At 40.6% G+C, this 19,798-nt stretch overlaps 1 protein-coding gene across 3 annotated transcripts in view; it reads right to left on the bottom strand.

The window, feature by feature from the left end:
* Nucleotides 1-19,798, bottom strand: part of DNAAF9 (dynein axonemal assembly factor 9) — a 141,420-nt gene that overhangs the window by 15,123 nt on the left and 106,499 nt on the right. For all 3 annotated transcript variants that reach the window (XM_072800236.1, XM_072800237.1, XM_072800239.1), the window contains exons 29-30: nucleotides 9,156-9,193; nucleotides 222-357 (exon numbers count right to left, since the gene is read on the bottom strand). In XM_072800236.1, coding sequence (XP_072656337.1) covers nucleotides 222-357; nucleotides 9,156-9,193 — 174 coding nt within the window. The remainder of the gene's footprint in view (nucleotides 1-221; nucleotides 358-9,155; nucleotides 9,194-19,798) is intronic.

Here is a 19,798-nt window from a genome sequence, read left to right as displayed (position 1 = left end):
CTAAATAAACAAAATCTTAAAAAAACAAAACAAAGTATTTCAAAACAGTACAGGATACGGACACATGAGGTCCTCTTGCTGATTTTTACACAACATCAAAAGCACTTATATAAATGTGTAGGTCTTAGATACAAATGAAAGACCCTATGGGCCATTCTGCCAGGGTTCTGCCTTGAGAAAGTGGCTGGTCCTATAGGATAAAGTAAACTTGGTAAGTTTACCTGGTGACAATCCCATTTTCTGCAAGAATGAAGGCTGCAGTAGGGTTGGCAGCCCTGATGAGGCTCTGCAGCTGGACAAGGAGAGGGTGCCTCTGCTCCATGGTGTGACTGGTGAACACCACATTACTCACCAGGCCTGGGGAATAAAACCAAGAATGGTTCAGGCTTTGGACTCCTGATTGGGGCTGAGGGCTCACACAAATGAGCCATTGCTCCCTCCCTGATCATCCCTTCCAGTTGACACCCCTGACCCCCAACACCCGCACCCCTATCACTGCCACTTCTTGGAGTGAATGACCTCAACCCTGTAGCTGCCTCACTTCTTAACCTTCTCTACTTTCTCAATTCTGCTCTCCAGCTGACACTTAGAGTTTCTTCATCAAAGGGCCCTTTCTACATCCCTTATATTTAACCTCTTTGGGAACCTGTGCTACACACTGTTACCAGTTTAGGCCACAGACATTTATCAAACACTAACCACATGTCAGGAACTCACCATTAGATTCTCAAGGAGTGCACAGCCAAGGAGTCACTCACACACACACACAAAATTCCAAGATAAGTGCTAATACAGATATTCACATAGTCATACAGTAAGGAAGAGTGGTGCAGACAATGAGGGATTGTGGAGTGGGTAACAATCCCTCCCAACCCTTAGGAAAACCTATGCTACAGAGAATCTGGAAATCAGAGAAGTTAACATATCCTACCATGCCACCATAATTATAAGACCTCTTCCATACTCATTTCTGTTTTGACATAGTTATGATCAGAGCATATACATCATTTCCACTATAAGATCACTTACATTTTTATTATTCAACTATTTTTCTTCACTTATTAATATTATGAAAACTTCAGAAATACACAAAAGTGTTTAAAGTAACACCATGAATTCCCATGTGCCCATTACTTGGCTTCAAGAATTAACAACACTTAGCTAACTGTATTTCTTTCATACCATATACCAGCCTTTTCCCCTTTCCCCTGGATGATTTTTTAAAAAGATTTTATTTATTTATTCATTAGAGACACACAGAGAGGGAGAAGCAGGCTCCCCTCAGGGAGCCTGATGTGGGACTTGATCCCTGAACTCCAGGATCACGCCTGGAGACGAAAGCAGAGCTTAACTGCTGAGCCATCCAGGCATACCCCCTGGATGATTCTTTTTTCCCCCTGGATGATTTTGAAGTCAATCCTAGACATCCTATTATTTCATCCAAAAATATTTTAGTATATATCTCCATAAAATAAGAACCCTTTATTTATTTATTTTTTTAATAAGAACCCTTTAAAAAATTAATAAGTAACACATCCAACATAGAAAATATAGCCTATGCTTAAACTTCTCTGTCTCATTAATGTTTTCTTAGAGTTAATTTTTTAAACCAGGAACCAAAGTCTACACATTGTATCTCGTTAATATATCTCATAATTTTCCTTTAATCTTCAGTGTCTCATTTCTTTGTAATTTATTTGTTGAAAAACTGTGTAAATTTCTGACAGTATGGATTTTGCTGATTGTAGCCTTATAATGTTGCTTTTACCAGCAGCTAGATCTCTTTTATAGATTCAATCTTTTTTAAAAATAATATTTTTAATTCATTAGAGACACAGAAGAGAGAGGCAGAGACACAGGCAGAGGGAGAAGCAGGCTCCCTGTGAAGAGCCCGATGTGGGACTTGATCTCAGTACCCCAGGATCACGACCTGAGCCACAGGCTGACACTCAACCACTGAACCACCCAGGTTCCCTATAGATTCAATCTTTTAAAATATAAACTATTTAAAGTTTTTTCTTCTTTCTCTTTTTAAAAAAAGATTTATTTATTTATCTTAGAGCAAGGTGTAGGGGCAGAGGGAGAGAGATAAGGCTTTTTTTTTTTTTTTTTTAAGATAAGGCTTTAAAAAAAAAATTCATTTTAGAGAGAGAGAAAGAGAGAGAGAGAATGCCTGAGAGTGGGGGATAGAGAATCCTGAAGCAGACTCCCTGCTGAATATGGAGCCTAATGGGGGCTCCATGCCAGGACCCTGAAATCCTGGCCTGAGCTGAAACCTGGAGTTGGCCATTTAACTAAGCCACCCAGAGACAGAGAGAGAATCTTAAGCAGACTCTGGGTTGAGCACAGAGCTGGACACGGGGCTTGATCTCATGACCTGGAGATACCTGGAGATCAGGACCTGAGGTGAAATCGAGGTTGGAAAAAAAAAAAATCAAGAGTTGGCCTCTTAATTGATTGAGCCACCAAGGTGCCCGCCCCCACCTCGTATAGCTTTTTGATAGATCTAAATCACTGTTTCTTATGTCATTTTTAGACAAAACCTATCAGCTTTCCTACATGACAGATGAGGAAGCTGGTATATCTCAAAGTGCTCTTTTCCACTTTGCCATCATATTCTGATTGGTTATATTAGTAATTTTAGTCCCTCCAGTAAAAGCTTTTATACCTTTAAAACTAACTATATACTAGGAATATACTTCACTCTTTTTTTTTTAAGTTTATTTTTTATTTTTTTTTTATTTATGATAGTCACACAGAGATAGAGAGAGAGAGAGGCAGAGACATAGGCAGAGGGAGAAGCAGGCTCCATGCACCGGGAGCCCGACGTGGGATTCGATCCCGGGTCTCCAGGATCGCGCCCTGGGCCAAAGGCAGGCGCTAAACCGCTGCGCCACCCAGGGATCCCCCATATACTTCACTCTTTATAATGATTTTACAACTCTAAACTTTATTCATCTCCTACTTTGGAAGATATAAAGAGAGTATCTCCTGCTGCCTCCTTATTATTCATTAAATAGAATTTCATTTATAGGTTTTCAAGATTTTCAATGTTTATATTCTATTTTGTAATAGAATTCTCATGGGTATTATCATTAACTCTATATCTAAGATTAAATTCTCAGCATTAATTTTTTTTAATAGAGACTAGCTTTTATAAATGATTTGTTCCTAAGTGGTTATCTCTAAATTGCAGACTTTGACTTTGTAATTGTAGGATCCTGAATAATGAATATTCAGTATAGTGGACTCTATACTAATACTATTTCAGTTGAGTGTGTAGATAAAAAAACAAACAAATAGCTGTATTTAGTTTTTGAGGGCAAAACTCATACAATGTAAAGAAGGGTTCACAAAGAAAATAAATAAATTACCTTCCTCCCCAGCCACCTATTCCTTTCCCTGGAGACAATTACTATTATGATATCTTCTTCCAGGATGTGCTTTGTATACACAAGTAAATGTGTGTATGCCTTTTTTTTTTCCACAAATAGTTCCATCTTACACTGTTCTGCACCTTGTTTTTTGACTTAAGCTCTTTAACTTTTTAATTTTGGTAAAGCTTGCTTTTTCATTAAAACCTTCCCTATTACCTTACCATCTCAATCCTTCCCTCATGCCACCTGGCTCTCTCCCCTTCTCTAAACTATAAAAGCTCCTATGAATAACACAGGTGGTATTTAAAATAAGGACTCTCAGTCTTATTTATCTTCTTCATAGATGTAAAAAGACAGCATAATGTAAAAATTAAAACACGGGTTTTAGAGTCAGGCAGACCATGAGTTGAAGTGGTGTTCCACTAATTACTAATGAATGACATCAGGGGCAAATTGCTCAACTTTCTCTCTGAGCCAAATTTCCTCCTCTGTTAGATGGGAATAATAACACATACCCGCAGGTTATCAATAAATGCTTATCACAGGACCTACAGATAGTGAGAACTCATTAAATGCAACTTACAGCCAACACCACTACCACCATCCTCACTGTCAGCAGAGCAACGGCCTAAGAATGAGACCTCTACATGTACACTGGGGGGGATCCATTTCTCAGACTGACAAAATCCATTTCTATTTTAAAGTTTTTAAAAATTTCTGTTAGGAAGCTTTAAAATAGACCATCTTCAGCCACAGTGTCACAGCTTCCCAGCAGGAAGCTAGGTCATGTGACTCCCACCAGAAGAGCCTACTGAGTCCATGGTTTAAACAAGTGGCCATCACTAGATTTAAGGTGACTTCCAGGATCCTCTAGTCTGAGGCAGAAGTAAATGATACTTTCTTCCTCTCACCACTCATACTAATGAAAAAAGTGTTCCAAAATTGCTAAAGACTGAATCTAACCTCATAAACAGTCCAGATGCATTCATGATCAGGGAGCAGGGATTTGGAGGTTCATGCCAACCTTGTTACCATGGGGAAAAGACACACACAGTTAGTTATACCAGGTGCTTGGGACCACAGACACCAGGACTTACAGCTCACCTGCTGAGCACAGAACCTCCTCCCTAAGTGCTTATGGACAGTTTGAGTATCTATCAGTTCCTTGGTTCTGAGATGTAGGTCCTATTCTTCTCAGGTATCTGTTAGTGCTCAGCTACTAAGCTGCCCTTAGGTCTCTGCACAGTGTTTGAGAGACCTCTCAGGATTCAAGGATGAGTTTCCTAAATGGTCTTCTTTGACATCCAAGTGCTAAGTACAGCTCTGCCTCCTCCTGTCACTTGGTGAAAGGCTGCCCAGTTCCCGAAATGTGGGCTGTGGAGGCACCTGAGTCTTCCTCCAGGCCTGGTGAGTGCTAAAGAAACCCCTGCTACCGTTTGTCTAATTCAGACTACCGGTCTCTTTGCCAGGCCACTGCTGATTCTGTGCACTTTCAGGCTTCTCTTACTACAATTCATTCTAACTAATGTAGTCAGAGCATTCTTTCAAAAAACAAAATCTGATCATATCATTTCCCTACTTAAAATATTTCAATGCGTTCCAATGACTGTCAACTTCTTGGCCTGCCTGATCTATCTGCCATGCTGTGTTTCCTCAGTGCCCTGGGTGTGCTCTGGTCACCATCAGGCCTTTGCTATTGCTGTTCCTTCTGCCTGGAACCATCTTTCCCCTCCTCTTTTTTGGCTCAACTCTTCCTTCAGGCTGTAGACAATTTGAAAAGCACCTCTTCCAGAAGCCTTCCCCAATCTCCCAGGACTGGCTACAGGCATTGGATACAGATTTGCTGAATAAATGAACAAATGAATCAAGTGTTATAAAAGATACATGCAACCTGATTTCCAGGGCAGCTTCTAAGCAGCTAAGCTGTGGGTACTCACATGCCAGAGTTTTTCCCACTTCTAAGTCTGGGCAAATCCCATTCATCAAACAGCCATCTGAAAGGTTTCTAAGACTTACTGGTATATATACATTTTTGATAGAAAATTCATAAACTACAAAAAGGTATTCAAACCAAGCTTCTTTGTCCCTCCTCTGGCACCCTGAGTCCTAGTTCTCCTCCCCAGAGGCAACCACTGACAACCAGATTTGGGGTATGCTTTCTCAGATAGTCTATGAAAGTATATAAGAATATACAGAATCACATTTTTCTTATGAGCCTCTCCCACACAAAACCTCTATTCCCAATGTCTCCACATATGACCTAGTTGTGGTAACAGCAGAGACTTAGGAATTCAAATGGAGAATATGTCAGCATTTTGTTTATTCTGTTTTAAAATATTTTAAAGGGATCCCTGGGTGGCGCAGCGGTTTAGCGCCTGCCTTTGGCCCAGGGCGCGATCCTGGAGACCCGGGATCGAATCCCACGTCGGGCTCCTGGTGCATGGAACCTGCTTCTCCCTCTGCCTGTGTCTCTGTCTCTCTCTCTCTCACTGTGTGCTATCATAAATAAATAAAAATTTTAAAAAAATAAAATATTTTAAAAATTTCTGTTCGGAAGCTGTAACATTAAGATGTACTATCCTTCAGCCACAGTGTCAGAGAAGGATCCTAATGAAGGTGACACTGGTTGTGCCTGTGCACTCAGTCCCATTTAGAAATGTCACTCTGGAGGCTGTAGGGGAAGCACCGAGGGTGAGCCTGCTGAGCCTAATGCTAGACCTCCATGTCCTATGGCTGCACCAAGGCCTAACTGGGGCCTTTGGAAACAGAGTAAGGCAAGTTCAGGAGGGTAGACCCAGAATGTGGCACAGTGGGGAAGCAAAACAGGGTTCTAGAAGACTCAGCACATTCCAGAGGTGGCAGACACAAGAGCCAGAGTCCTGCAAGAGATCTAGGAGACTGCCAGGAGTAGAAGACAAGAATGGTTGTGATGGATCTTGCAGCAAGGAATCAGTAAAAGCTGAGTGAAGACTTTTAAAGGCCCTAGGACTCTTGTTTCGTATCTTCTTGGGCAAAAGAAACTGGAGAATCAGATTTGTGCAAATGTGGCAACTTAAGTGGCATGCACCAGGGTCACAAGCACAGAACTGTCCTGTCCATTAAAAAGGCTGGGGTCTGGATTTCTGATGGATACCTTGCCCAAAGTCCTGTCTGCCTCATCAGTATCATGTAGATAAACCCTGTGGGGCTGGGATTCTAGGTCAGGAATTAGATACAGAAAAGGGGCTTTGCTTTATAGGGAAACAAGCAAAAGGATTATCCTCAGCATTCCTTAGGCCAGCTATGCAAACTACCACCTGCCAAAAGGAAATGCCATCTTCGAGGCAGGTACAGCAGTTATCTGGAGCACAGGGTGAAGAGGCCACCGGGGACAGTTTCATCTTGCTTGGGCCAGGAGCTTCCTTCTGCTCTGTATCAAAGAATGGATACCTATATTCGGCCAAGGTCTTACCAGTCTGGGCTGTGAGTGAGCGGGTAGCCTGGCCTGCCCATTCCCTAGAGTGGAGAAACACCTGAGGTCTGACTGTCCTAGTATGGGCTAAAGGCTTCTAGAAGAAGCCCAGGAGAAAGCAGTTTGTTTATTACCTATAGATACTTCTAAAAGCAAGACATGGTAGTAAAATGTCTTCACTCTTCTTTCAAATCAGCATTATACTGAGTCTTATTTGCTGGTTAAGCGCTGAGATTATTTCCTAATCCTTGGATTTCTGTAACACACATCATCTTGGGGCTGCAATATAGTCCTTTTCTCATTGTAAAACAATCCTTTGTTGTAAAAGCAATGAATCAGGGAGCATGACTCATGAACAGGAGCAAAGGGAGGCAATATGTTCCCTCAGGACATGAAGTGTTTGTCTACTGGTAGCAGATCCCACCGCCAAGCTAGCCACCAAATCTCTGAGGATAAAAGAAATACTTGCCTTTTATTTCTTCCCTCCTTGGATAGCCCATGCCCATGGTAAGCCAGGTCATACTAGTTCATAGGGTCCTTTGGGCCCAGACGCAAAGGTAAGATAATTACTAAGACACTGTCACTCTGCAAGTGATTTGGAGTTCAGAAAAACAGCTTCTATGGCCTCAAGGTCATCTACCCCCATCTGATCATATCCCTGTCTTTACACATGCACAGAATCTGACACAGTTGCTTTTAAACACTGAGTAAGTAGTGTTAATGAAATTTGTCTACCAAATGCCAGAGAGAATCCAGTCTGTCTTGGCCTAAAAGGGCTTTCCTCCTATAACATTGGCCTAAGGTTCACAGACAATGAAGACAGAGCACCTCCCCAAGGCTCTCTGCCAGGGCAGTCTGACCATCTGTGCTTTGTGTGCAAAAAAAAACAAAGGGGCACTGAGGAAGAAAGTGCCAAGAAGCCAAGGTGCATTAGGGTGGAAATAATCATGTGATGGACAGGGGATGACTAATGCCCCATACCCTTAGCTTTGACCATGACTTGCAAACATACATCCAAGGACCAGACAGTGATCCTTGGTTATCCCATCCGTCTATGCTTTTGCCTATGCTTTCTATCTCAAGGACAGGTACCACCAACCTTCCCAAACTTCCAACCTCAAAACTTAAAGCAGTTCATCATACTAGATACCTCTTTCTTCCAGTCATGCCCCATATCTAGTCTATCATCAGTTCCTAATCCCCCAACCTCCAAAAAATCTCCTTCCTCTACCTGGAGTGGATACTTTGGGTAGACCCAGCCACCTCTGTTCTACTCTGCTTCTGGGAAAGCAACAAGGACCTCTAAAAGTTGGACTTGAGACTCCCTGGCGGAGCAGTCCAAAACATACATTCCTCCCTCCAGTGACCCGGCTCCCGTCCTGTGCAGCACCCAGCTCAGCTGTTTCCCAAGACAATAGCTCTGGTATGCTCAGTTGTCTCCGCTCCCTGTGGACTGGCAATGGGGTCAGGAGGGTAAAACTGTGTTGGGGACACCACGTTATTTTCTTCTGTCTGATTTCTTCTTGCTGGGCTGGCTCAGGAAGCTCAGACCCCAGGTCTTCTGACAACAATGAACATTTTATCATCAGTACAGGAAATTCAGAATTTATTCTGGGTCTCTAGGCACCATAGTTAATATGACTAAAAAGTGCTGCTGGCAGGGTTGCCAGATGGGAGGACAATGCAAGGTTGAATATAACCTACAGGATGGGTGGATTTTTCTAAACACTACCAAGGAGGTGTGGAAAATTCCAGTGTGTGTAGGAGGGGATTAAGGGAGAAGGTCCTATTGGACCACACTATGCACTCATGGGACAGGAGAGGTGTATCAAGATCTTGTTGATTTAGAAGCTAGGAATATCTAATACCTTTTCTGTCCATTGATATTAGTTGGAAGGCCAGGGCAGACTTAAGCCCAGCTTGGGGCTTATCATCTTAAGAGACAAACTCAGGAATAAATCTGCCTATCAAATATGATAAAAGAAAAAGATGTCAAAGTTTTTCCTGGACCAATTTTGTTTGTTTTAGATTTTAGAATGAGAGGAAGGAATGTGAAGAAAACTCTGTTGCATCTAAACAGAATCTGAGGGGCACCTGGGTGGCTTACTTGATTAAGCATCTGCCTTTGGTTCAGGTCGTGATCCCAGGATTCTGGGACTGTGCCCCACATTGGGCTCCCTGCTCAGTGATGAGTCTGCTTCTCCCTCCCCCTCCTCCTATGCACTCTCCCTCTGTCTCTCTCCTTCTCAAGTAAATAAATAAAATCTTAAAAACAACAACAGAATTTGAAAGGCATGCAAAAGCAGGAAATAAAACATATTGCTTACCTTGTGAACACTGGTCAAGACATTTAGGAAAGAGAAATCTGGAGGGGGTAGAAAAGAAATATTTAAAAACTATTAATGTCAGAATTGTTATTTATTATTTCCCACAAAAATGTGAATATCCAAGCTGAATTATTCAATAAGTCAGGGCATATGGTAGGCAGTACTAAGTATAATAGCTAAGCAGTCTAAGCACTTTGCCCAAGGCCTCACACAAAGCTAAGAAGTGGGAGGGCTTATATAGGGACGGACGCAGGTCTGTTTAGCACCAGAGAACTCCTATGGTTTTTGTCCCTATAAATGAGATGCTTGCTGAAGCCACACTTCTGAACTATTGCTCCTCTAGGTGCAGGTAGTAATGATGTTCAAAACACCAGGGGGTAATTTCTCTCCCACAACCTCCTTGGTGTTGGCAAGTTTTATTTTCTGAAAATACCATTTGGAACCAAATTTGGTGGATAAGTGAGCTGGACGAATACCACCTTGGACTGTTGATGTAGAGCTCTTGCTTGACTTCCTCATGGTTTCTGAGGAATTCCAAGAAGGAACTCCCATATGCTCTGAGCAAGATCAAGAGCCCTGGAACAGGGAAAAGACAACCATCCAACAACACCAGAGTCTCCCAAGAACAGAACTCACTGACTTCACTGCACTTAGTCTGAATGACCTGACACAAAGCAAATATATTCTTAGAAAGTGTCTGTCCCCATCAGTGTCTGTGACTTTTACAGTACATGCCCTTAACGGCCCTTCTCAGCACCCTGCTTGTTTCCTCACAGCAGCCCGCAGCAATTCACATGACACACTTCTTAGACAAGACAAGCAAAGTTCTCCCTCAAGGCATCTTATCCAATCAAAGGCTGGATGTTCATGCTTTCAACCTCTGACGACTGCAAAGAAAATATTCAGAACACATGGAACTGCATATATATGGAACACATGGAACACATATATATGGCTCTCTAAAACTGGAATGCAATTTCTCATATCTTGGCATCTTTGGCATCTCTGTCGTTCAAATTCACGCTGGCTTTCTTTCCGAATCCAACCAGAAGTTATCATTGCTTCTTTTTAATTCTTTTTTTTTAAAAGATTTTATTTATTCATGAGAGACAGAGAGAAAGAGAGACAGAGAAACACAGGCAGAGGGAGAAGCAGGCTCCACGCAGGGAGCCTGACGTAGGACTCAATCCCAGGACCCCAGGATCATGTCCTGAGCTGAAGGCTGTGCTAAACCGTTGAGCCACCCGGGCTGCCCGCTTCTTTATAATTCTTATAAAATTGCATTAAATCTTTTACTATGACACTTCTTATTCTATATCATGATTGTGTACATGGCATTGGTGTGACATCTGGAAAATTATTTGACTTTTCTAAGCATCAGCTCCCTCACAGTAAAACGTGGTAATGATGTCTACCTTAAAAGGGTATTTTGAAGATTAAGAGGGGTAAAGTATCACAGTGCAAGACAAATAGTATAAAGTGAATGTTGGCTCTCGGCTTTCCTTCTCTACCTATCATCCTCCCTACTAAGCTGTAGTATTTTTTTTTTAAAATAGTGGTAGTTTTGAAGATGCCTGGCATAGGACTCTTAAACAGAGCAGACAAGTTCTGTGACAATAAATGCTAAAATAATGTATATACAATTATGTTTATGTTATTGGCCAGCTCTTCCTCTAAGTAACAGAAAAAAATGTGGTCATAAATCTCACATAATATGTTATCCTGCTGGGGCACCTGCATGGCTCAGTGACTGAGCATCTGCCTTTGGTTCAGGTCATGATCCCGGAGTCCTGGGATGGAGTCCTGCATTGGGCTCCCCGCAAGGAGCCTGCTTCTCCCTCTGCCTATGTCTCTGCCTCTCTCTGTCTGTCTCTCATGAATAAATAAAATCTGAAAAAAAAAAAAAAAAAAAAAAAAAGCTATCCCGCATTTTGTAGTTTGCCAACCAACTACCTGGTTTATATAAAGTTCTAGTAAATACTGATCCAATCTAACTCAAAACATGGGCCCCATAATTCCTACATGCATATCCTCAAAACTGTAAATACTACATGAGCAGAGATCTGGGATGATTTGTTCCTTGCTGCCCCCTCAATGATTAGAATAGTCCCTGGCACACAGCAGACACAATAGATAGATACTCACGGAATGAAATCCAGTAAAATAAAGATACCAGGCAAATCTCACATAGACCCATCCTGAATCTAAACTGAGCCTATCCTTGAATTAAAGAAGACACACTAATCCCCACCTCACAGAATGGAAAAAGAAGCCCTACTACACTCTGTCCTACCTGTTTTTTTTTTAACCACGATCTAGAAGCACTGGTGTAAATTTTATTTTTGCTAAGGCAGCCATTTAGCAAAAAAAAAAAAAAAAAAAAAAAAAAAAATATTGAAGAGTTTTAAAAACTTGATTCTCAAAAAACTTTTATTATAAAAGCAATATACAATCCACAGCTAACACCATACTTAATGTTAAAGACTAGATGTTTTCCCTTTCAGATCAGGAACAAGACAGGATGTCTATGCTCACTACTTCTACTCATACTGGAGGTTCTAGTCAGGGCAATTAGACAAGAAAAACAAATAAAAGGCATCCAGTTGAAAAGAAAAAAAGTAAAGCTATCTCTGTTTACTCATGACACACTTTTGTATATAGAAAATCCTAGAGAGTATATATAAAACACGAACAGAACTAATCAATGTGTTCAGCCAAGGCTGTAGGATGTAAGATCAATATACAAAAAATCAGGGATGCCTGGGTGTCTGTCTTCAGCTTAGGGCCTGATCTCAGGATCCCAGGATCGAGTCCTGCATCAGGCTCCCTCCAAGGAGCTTGCTTTTCCCTCTGGCTATGTCTCTGCCTCTCTCTCTGTGTGTCTCTCATGAATAAATAAATAAAATCTTAAAAAATAAAAAAGTCAACTGCATGTCCATACACTAGCAATGAACAATCCAAAAATAGTATTTGGAAACAGTTCCATTTATAACAACATACAAATAACAAAATACTTAGGAATAAATTAAACAAAAGAAGCATAAAATTGGTACACTGAAAACTATAAAACATTGCTAAAAGGAACTCAAGACCTAAATAAATGGAAAGACAGAGCCAGGTTCATGGATTGTTAAGACTTTAATATTTATAAGATGGCGGGCAGCCCCGGTGGCGCAGCGGTTTAGGTGTGATCCTGGAGACCCGGGATCGCCATGTCGGGCTCCCTGCATGGGGCCTGCTTCTCCCTCTTCCTCTCCCTCTGCCTGTGTCTGTGTCTCTCTCTCGCTCTCTCTGAATAAATAAATAAATAAATCTTTAAAAAAAATATAAGATGGCAGTATTTCTCAAACAGATGTATACAATCATATCTTGAATTTGTTTTTAAAGATTTTTTTTAAAGATTTTATTTACTTATTCATGAGAGACACACATACAGAGAGAGAGACACACACAGGCAGAGGGAGAAGCAGGCTCCCTGTGAGGAGCCCAATTAGGGACTCGATCCCAGGACTCCAGGATCATGACCTGAGCCAAAGGCCGACACTCAACCACTGAACCACCCAGGCATCCCAAAGATTTTTTTAAATTTATTCATAGACAGAGAGGACATAGAGGCAGAGACACAGGCAGAGGGAGAAGCAGGCTCCACACACAGGGAGCCTGATGTGGGACTCAAACCTAGGACCCCAGGATCATGCCCTGAGCCAAAGGCAGCCGCTCAACCGCTGAGCCACCTAGGCATCCCCATATCTTGAATTTGAATCTCATTGTCTTTTCTTATAGAAACTGACAAGCTGATCCTTAAATTTACATGGAAATTCAAGGAACTCAGAATAGTCAAAACAACCTTTTTTTTTTTTTTTTTTTAAAGATTTTATTTATTCATGAGAGACACAGAGGGAGAGAGAGGCAGAGACCTAGGTAGAGGGAGAAGCAGGCTCCTTGCTGGAGCCTGATGTGGGACTTGATCTCAGGACCCTGGGATCATGACTTGAACTGAAGGCAGATGCTCAACCACTGAGCCACCCAGGCGCTTCTAGTCAAAACAATATTGCAAAAGAACAGATTTGATAGATTCTCACTTCTCAATTTTCCAATTTATTACAAAGCTACAATAATCAAAACAATGAGGTACCAGCAGGACAGACAGGTCTGTCAGTGGAATATAACTGAGAGACCAAAAAATAAGCCTTCGCATTTATAGTCAACTGGTTTTTGACAAAAATGCCAAGACAATTCAGTGGGGAAAGAAGTCTTTCCAACAAATGGTGTGAGGACAACTGGATATCAACATCTGAAATAATGAAGTTGGGCACCTACTTCACACTACATGTAAAAATTAACTCAAGATGGAACACAGGTCTAAATATAAAACTCTAAAATGCTTAGAAGAAAACACTGGGATAAATCTTTGTGACTTTTTTAAAAAAAATTATTTATTTATTTATGACAGACATAGAGAGAGAGGCAGAAACACAGGCGGAGGGAGAAGCAGGCTCCTTGCAGGGAACCCTACGTGGGACTCAATCCCGGGACTCCAGAATCATGCCCTGAGCCAAAGGCAGATGCTTAACTGCTGAGCCACCCAGGCGTCCCAATCTTTGTGACTTTGGATTAGGCAGTACTTTCTTAGATATAATACCATAAGCACAAACAATGAAAGAAAAAAATAAATTCGACTTCATTAAAATTGACAACTTTTGTGATGTAGAGGATACTATCTAGAAAGTAAAACGATAACCATGGGAGAGAATTTTTGCAAACCAAATATCTGATAAAGGACTTGGATTCAGAATATAGGAAGCACTTTTGCAACTCAAAAAAAGACAACTCAGGGGCACATGGCAAGCTCAGTTGGTAGAGCATGTGATACTTGACCTTGGGGTTGTAAATTCAAGCCTCATGGTAGGTATAGAGATTACTTAAAAAAAAAGTAAAAGGAAAAAAAAGAGACAACCCAATTTAAAAATGGGCAAAGGATTTAATAGACTTTTCTATAAAAAAACCACATAAAAATGGCTGATAAGCAAATGAAAAGATGCTTAATATCATTAGTATTACGGAAAGGAAAAGCAAAACTGCAAGGATATACTACTCTACACAAAACAGACAGAAAACAAAAAGTGTTGGTGAGGATGTGGAGAAACTTGGAATCCTCATGCACTGCAGTGAAAAAACAACTGGTATAGTGGCTTTGGATAACAGCAGTTCCTCAAAGTTAAAAGTACAGTTACCACATGACCCAGCAATTCTACTTCTAGGTACCCAAGAGAATAGAAAACATGACCATATGAAAACTTGTACACAAATATTTCTAGCAGCATTATTATTTTTTTTCTAGCAGCATTATTTATAATAGCCCCAAAATGTCCATCAACTGATGAGTGAATGAATAAGATGTGGTAGGGCAGCGCAGCGGGTGGCTCAGCGCTTTAGCGCTGCCTTTGGCCCAGGGCCTGATCCTGGAGGCCCGGGATCAAGTCCCGCATTGGGTTCTCTGCATGGAGCCTGCTTCTCCCTGACTATGTCTCTGCCTCTCTCTCTCTCTCTCTCTCTGTGTGTGTGTCTCATGAATAAATAAAATCTTAAAAAAGAAAGAAAAAAAAATAGGATATGGTATATCCCAACAATGGAATATTATTTGGCCATTAAAAGGAATGAAGTTACTCACATGCTAAAACATGTATGCACCCTGAAAACATTTTGCTAAGTGAAAAAGCCAGACACAAAACATTGCATGTTACATGATTACATTTGTATGAAATGTCCAGAATAAGCAAATTCACAGAAAATAGACTAATAATAGCCGCCAGGGGTTGGGAGGAAGAAGAAATGGGGAGTGACTGAATTGTATACTTTTTTTTTAAGATAGAGACAGAGCACGAGCAGGGTTGGGGGGAGGTACAGTGGGAGAGAGAGAATCTTAAGCAAGCTCCACGCTCAAGGCAGAGATCAACGTGGGGCTCACCACGGGGCTTGATCTCAAGACCCTGAGTTATGACCTGAGTCAAAATCAAGAGTTCAGATGCTTAACCAACTGAGCCCCTGAATTATATACTTTAAAGGGTAAATTTTATGGTATGTGAGTTATATTCCAATAAAGTTATTTTAAAAAGCAAAATACATACTACGAAATATTAAATGGTTTACTCATTATCCAGAACCTGCCTCCAAGAAAGTGGCCATTTCCCAGAAGGAACCACTAACAGTTTGGTATGTATCCTCTTAGATTGTTCCTTTGTGCATACAAATAAACGTTAAAAAAATACATATTATTTTGACAATTTACTTTTCTCACTTCACAAAATATTGTGGACGTTGTTATGCATTAGTACATAAAAATCTATTTGATTTTAAAATTTTATTTATTTATTTTTTAAAATTATTTATTTATTTATTCATGAGAGAGAGAGAGAGAGAGAGAGAGAAAGAGGCGCAGACACAGGCAGAAGGAGAAGCAGGCTCCCTGTAGGGAGCCGGATGTGGGACTCGATCCCAGGACTCCAGGATCATGCCCTGGGCTGAAAGCAGGCACTAAACTGCTGAGCCACCCAGGGATCCCCTCTACTTGATTTTTTTTTAATGCCTGCATAGTATTCCATTATATGACTATCCCCAAATTTAACCAATTTGTTACTAATGAGTATTTGGATTATCTCCAGTTCTGTGACATGATAGTATTTTTTTTTAAGATTTTATTTATTTATTTTAGAGAGAGTGTGAGTGGGAGGAGGAGCAGAGGGAAAGGGACAAGCAGACTCTATGCTGAGTGCAGAACCTAATGCAGGGCTCGATCTCAACTCTGAGATCATGACCTGAGTTGAAATCAAGAGTTGCACATTCAACTAAGACACCCAGGCACCCCTAAACAGTGGGATATTTTTAGTAAAGATTTTTATTTTTTAAGTAATCTCTACACCCAACGTGGGCTTGAACTCACAACCCCAAGATCAAGAGTCACATGCTCTATCAACTGAGCCAGCCAGGCGCTCTGATACTATAAACGGTGCTGTTTTGAATATTGCAGAGCACATCTGTCATGTTTCAGCCTGGTCAGTATTTCTAAACAACTTTCCTAGGCTTGAACTTAGGAAGTCCATCTCTTTTGTAAACAACACAAAACTACTTTTCCAGCCTTTCTTGCAGTGTAGTGTAAGCACATACCTATGTTCCACTAACCAGATTATTACAAGACTCCCAACGGCAGTGAGCAAGGTGATTAAGAGGATGAATAAGCAGACCCCATTTTCTCATGAAGGAAGTGGCTGGGTATCCCCCTTACCAGGGCAGCCCTAAGAGGTTTGAGCATTGCTCCCTGGCTGCCTAGCCAATATAGCCTGGCTGTCCTGGAGACTCTGCAAGCTATAATGTCCTTTGGTAAATCCCTTTCCATTAAAACATACTGGAGTAGGCTCTACTGTTGGGAATTAAGAATTCCATCTGAAACAAACTCCCCTACACACACACACACACACACGTTTTTGAACATTTGTATAAATATAATTATACAAAATTCCAGCAATGGAATGGTCAACTTTGTCTTCAAATAGATTATATCATTTTATATTTCTATCAACACTGTATGCATGTACCTATTTTCCTACACTGTTGCTATGTAATAACCCCAAAACTAAAGTGGCTTCAAATAATGACAATGTATTTGTTCCTCATGATTCTGTGGATTAAATGGGCAGTTGTTTTGGCTTGGACAGCTCAGCTGGGGTTGATGGTCTAAGATGGTCTCACGCATAACCAACTGGGGCCTCGGCTCAGATGGGAGGAATGGATGGCTAGGCCTATTTCTCCACATGATCTCTCACCCTCTATCAGCCTAGCCCAGGCTTATTTACATGGTGGTCTCAGCTCTTAGAGGCAAGAGAGGGAAAACCCAAATGTGTAAATGCTTTTTAAGCCTTTGCTTATTTCTTGCTTTTTGATGTCCCACTGTTCAAAGCAACTCATATGCCCAAGCCCAAATTCAAAGTATAAAAAGTAGATTAAACTCTTCAACTCTTCGGGGAATCCCTGGGTGGCTTAGCAGTTTAGTGCCTGCCTTCAGCCCAGGGCGTGATCCTGGAGTCCTGCGATTGAGTCCCACGTCAGGCTCCCTGCATGGAGCCTGCTTCTCCCTCTGCCTGTGTCTCTGCCTCTCTCAATCTGTGGCTCTCATGAATAAATAAATTAAAAACCTTTTTTTTTAAAGATTTTATTTATTTATTCATAGAGACACAGAGAGAGAGACAGAGAGAGAGAGAGAGAGGCAGAGACACAGGCAGAGGGAGAAGCAGGCTCCACGCAGAGAGCCTGACGCGGGACTCAATCCATGGTCTCCAGGATCACGCCCTGGACTGCAGGCAGTGCTAAACCGCTGCGCCACCAGGGCTGCCCTAAATTAAAAATCTTTAAAAAAAGAAAAACAAAACTCTTCAACTCTTGATGGAAGGGGATGTTTTTGCTGTGGCCATACTTTATTTTTTTAAAGATTTTATTATTCATAGAGACAGAGGGAGAGAGGGCAGAGACACAGGCAGAGGGAGAAGTAGGCTCCATACAGGAAGCCTGACATGGGACTCGATCCCAGGTCTCCAGGATCACACCCGGCTACAGGCGGCGCCTGTGGCCATACTTTAAATTTCCACAGATGGCCATGTAAAAAAAAGATTAAAAAAAAATTTTATGGTTAATACTGGCCATGGGTGCCACAGTTCTCTTATTCTACTTCATATGAATCTCTTGCACATGGAATATAACAGCCCCATAGCCCATGGACAGGGACTAATCATTAGTTTTCCAACAGGTCATTAGTAAGCTACTACTGAAATTATTTTCTGGAAGGAGTTCAAAGGTAAATTTGGAAATTTCTCATTAATTTCTAAAAAATGAGCAAATCAGTAACTCTTATTGACTCAATACTTTTGGTCTCCAATATGAAAAAAACAAGGAAATTAGTATACTCATATTCCTAACACCCATGATTTTGTTACTTATATTTTTATATCCCATGACCCTAATTTATACATGATATATAGCCTTATTTCTATACTTAGATTATATGCTCATCTTCAGTCCTTTTATATATTTCTCATTTATTTCTTCATTTGAATTCTCTTAAGGACCCTTATTCCTCATATGTTGGCACACTCATTATTCAACATTTCATAAACATTAAACAGAAATGGGTATCTGCATCACAAAAGCTAAGTCTATATTTTATAGTCCCTCTCTTTTCTCTAATGATCTTCATTTCTTTGCTGATTTTTCCTCTTCATTTTGTTATTTTTTCAAGCTTGAGGCGCTCTGACACAGACTTAAGTTTTTGCAGTGTCTATTCTACTTCTCACTGCTTTGAGATTTTCATTGCCATAGTAGTTTTTTTTTTTTTTTTTTTTTTAAGATTTTCTTTCTTTATTCATGAGAGACCCACATAGAGAGTGGTAGAGACATAGGCAGAGGGAGAAGTGGGCTCCTGATGTGGGACTCAATCCTAGGACCTCAAGATCATGCCCTGAGGTGAAGGCAGATGCTCAACCACTGAGCCACCCAGGTGTTCCACTATCTTTGTTTTCTTTCTAGGGCTCTAGCAGTGCATTTTCCACCTGCTTCTGCTAGCTAAACTCTTCTGTCCCCCCAATCATTTCATTTTATTCAGGTATAACTTGCATATCATAAAATTTACTCATTTTAATGTGTATATTTCAATGGTTTATAAAAAGTAAATTTACAGAATTGTGCAACTATCACAATTCAATTTTAGAACATTACATCACCCCAAGAAGATCCCATTTCCCCAGACCTTTTATATCTCTTCTTTGAGCTCTTCCCACCTACCCTGTTAACTCCTCTTCTCCTTAATTTTTTTATTATTTTATATTTTTAAAAATTTTATTTATTTACTCATGAGAGACAAAGATAGAGAGGAAGAGACACAGGCAGAGGGAGAAGCAGGCTCCCAGTGGGGAGCCTGATGTGGGACTCAATCCCAGGATCCTGGGATCATAACCTGAGCCAAAGGCAGAAGCTCAACCACTGAGCCACCCAAGTGTCCCTATTTTTTTTTTTTATTAACCTCCATCTGTTGTTTGCTTATTACTATCTTTTCCTACCTTTTAAAAATGTTCGTATCTAGTTACACATTAAACATCTTTCTGTTTTAATTCGTCTTTATTTTTTTTTAGAAGATTCTATTTTTAAGTAATCTCTACACCTAATGTGAGGCTTGAATTCATAACCCTGAGATCAAGAGGTGCATGCTCCTCTGACTGAGTCAACCATGTGCCCTTTAGTTCATCTTTAAATAAAAACTTGGAAAGAAAGTTATAAAACTGATCATATCATTAATTAGTATCTCTTTGAAGAACCTTTCCTAAGGAAATTATCTGAAATTTATATGGATAAAGATGTTCCCACAGCATTATTTATAATAGAGAAAAGTTGGAGACAACCTATGTGCCTAACAGCAGGGAAACTGTTAAGACAAGCATGTATATCCACACATATAATTACATAATTAATCAAAATGCAATTACCACAGTGATACTAGAACATACATATGTTAAGTTACTGAATATGTTTATGTTAATCTAAGAAGGAAAATATAAAATTATATGTATACAACTGTAAAAAAATGCGGAGAAAAAAGGCAA

Source organism: Canis lupus, chromosome 26 (genome assembly GCF_048164855.1).
Source record: "Canis lupus baileyi chromosome 26, mCanLup2.hap1, whole genome shotgun sequence".
Lineage (NCBI taxonomy): Eukaryota > Metazoa > Chordata > Mammalia > Carnivora > Canidae > Canis > Canis lupus.
Note: the sequence above shows the minus strand (reverse complement) of the source record. Positions and strands in the feature narration are given on the sequence as shown.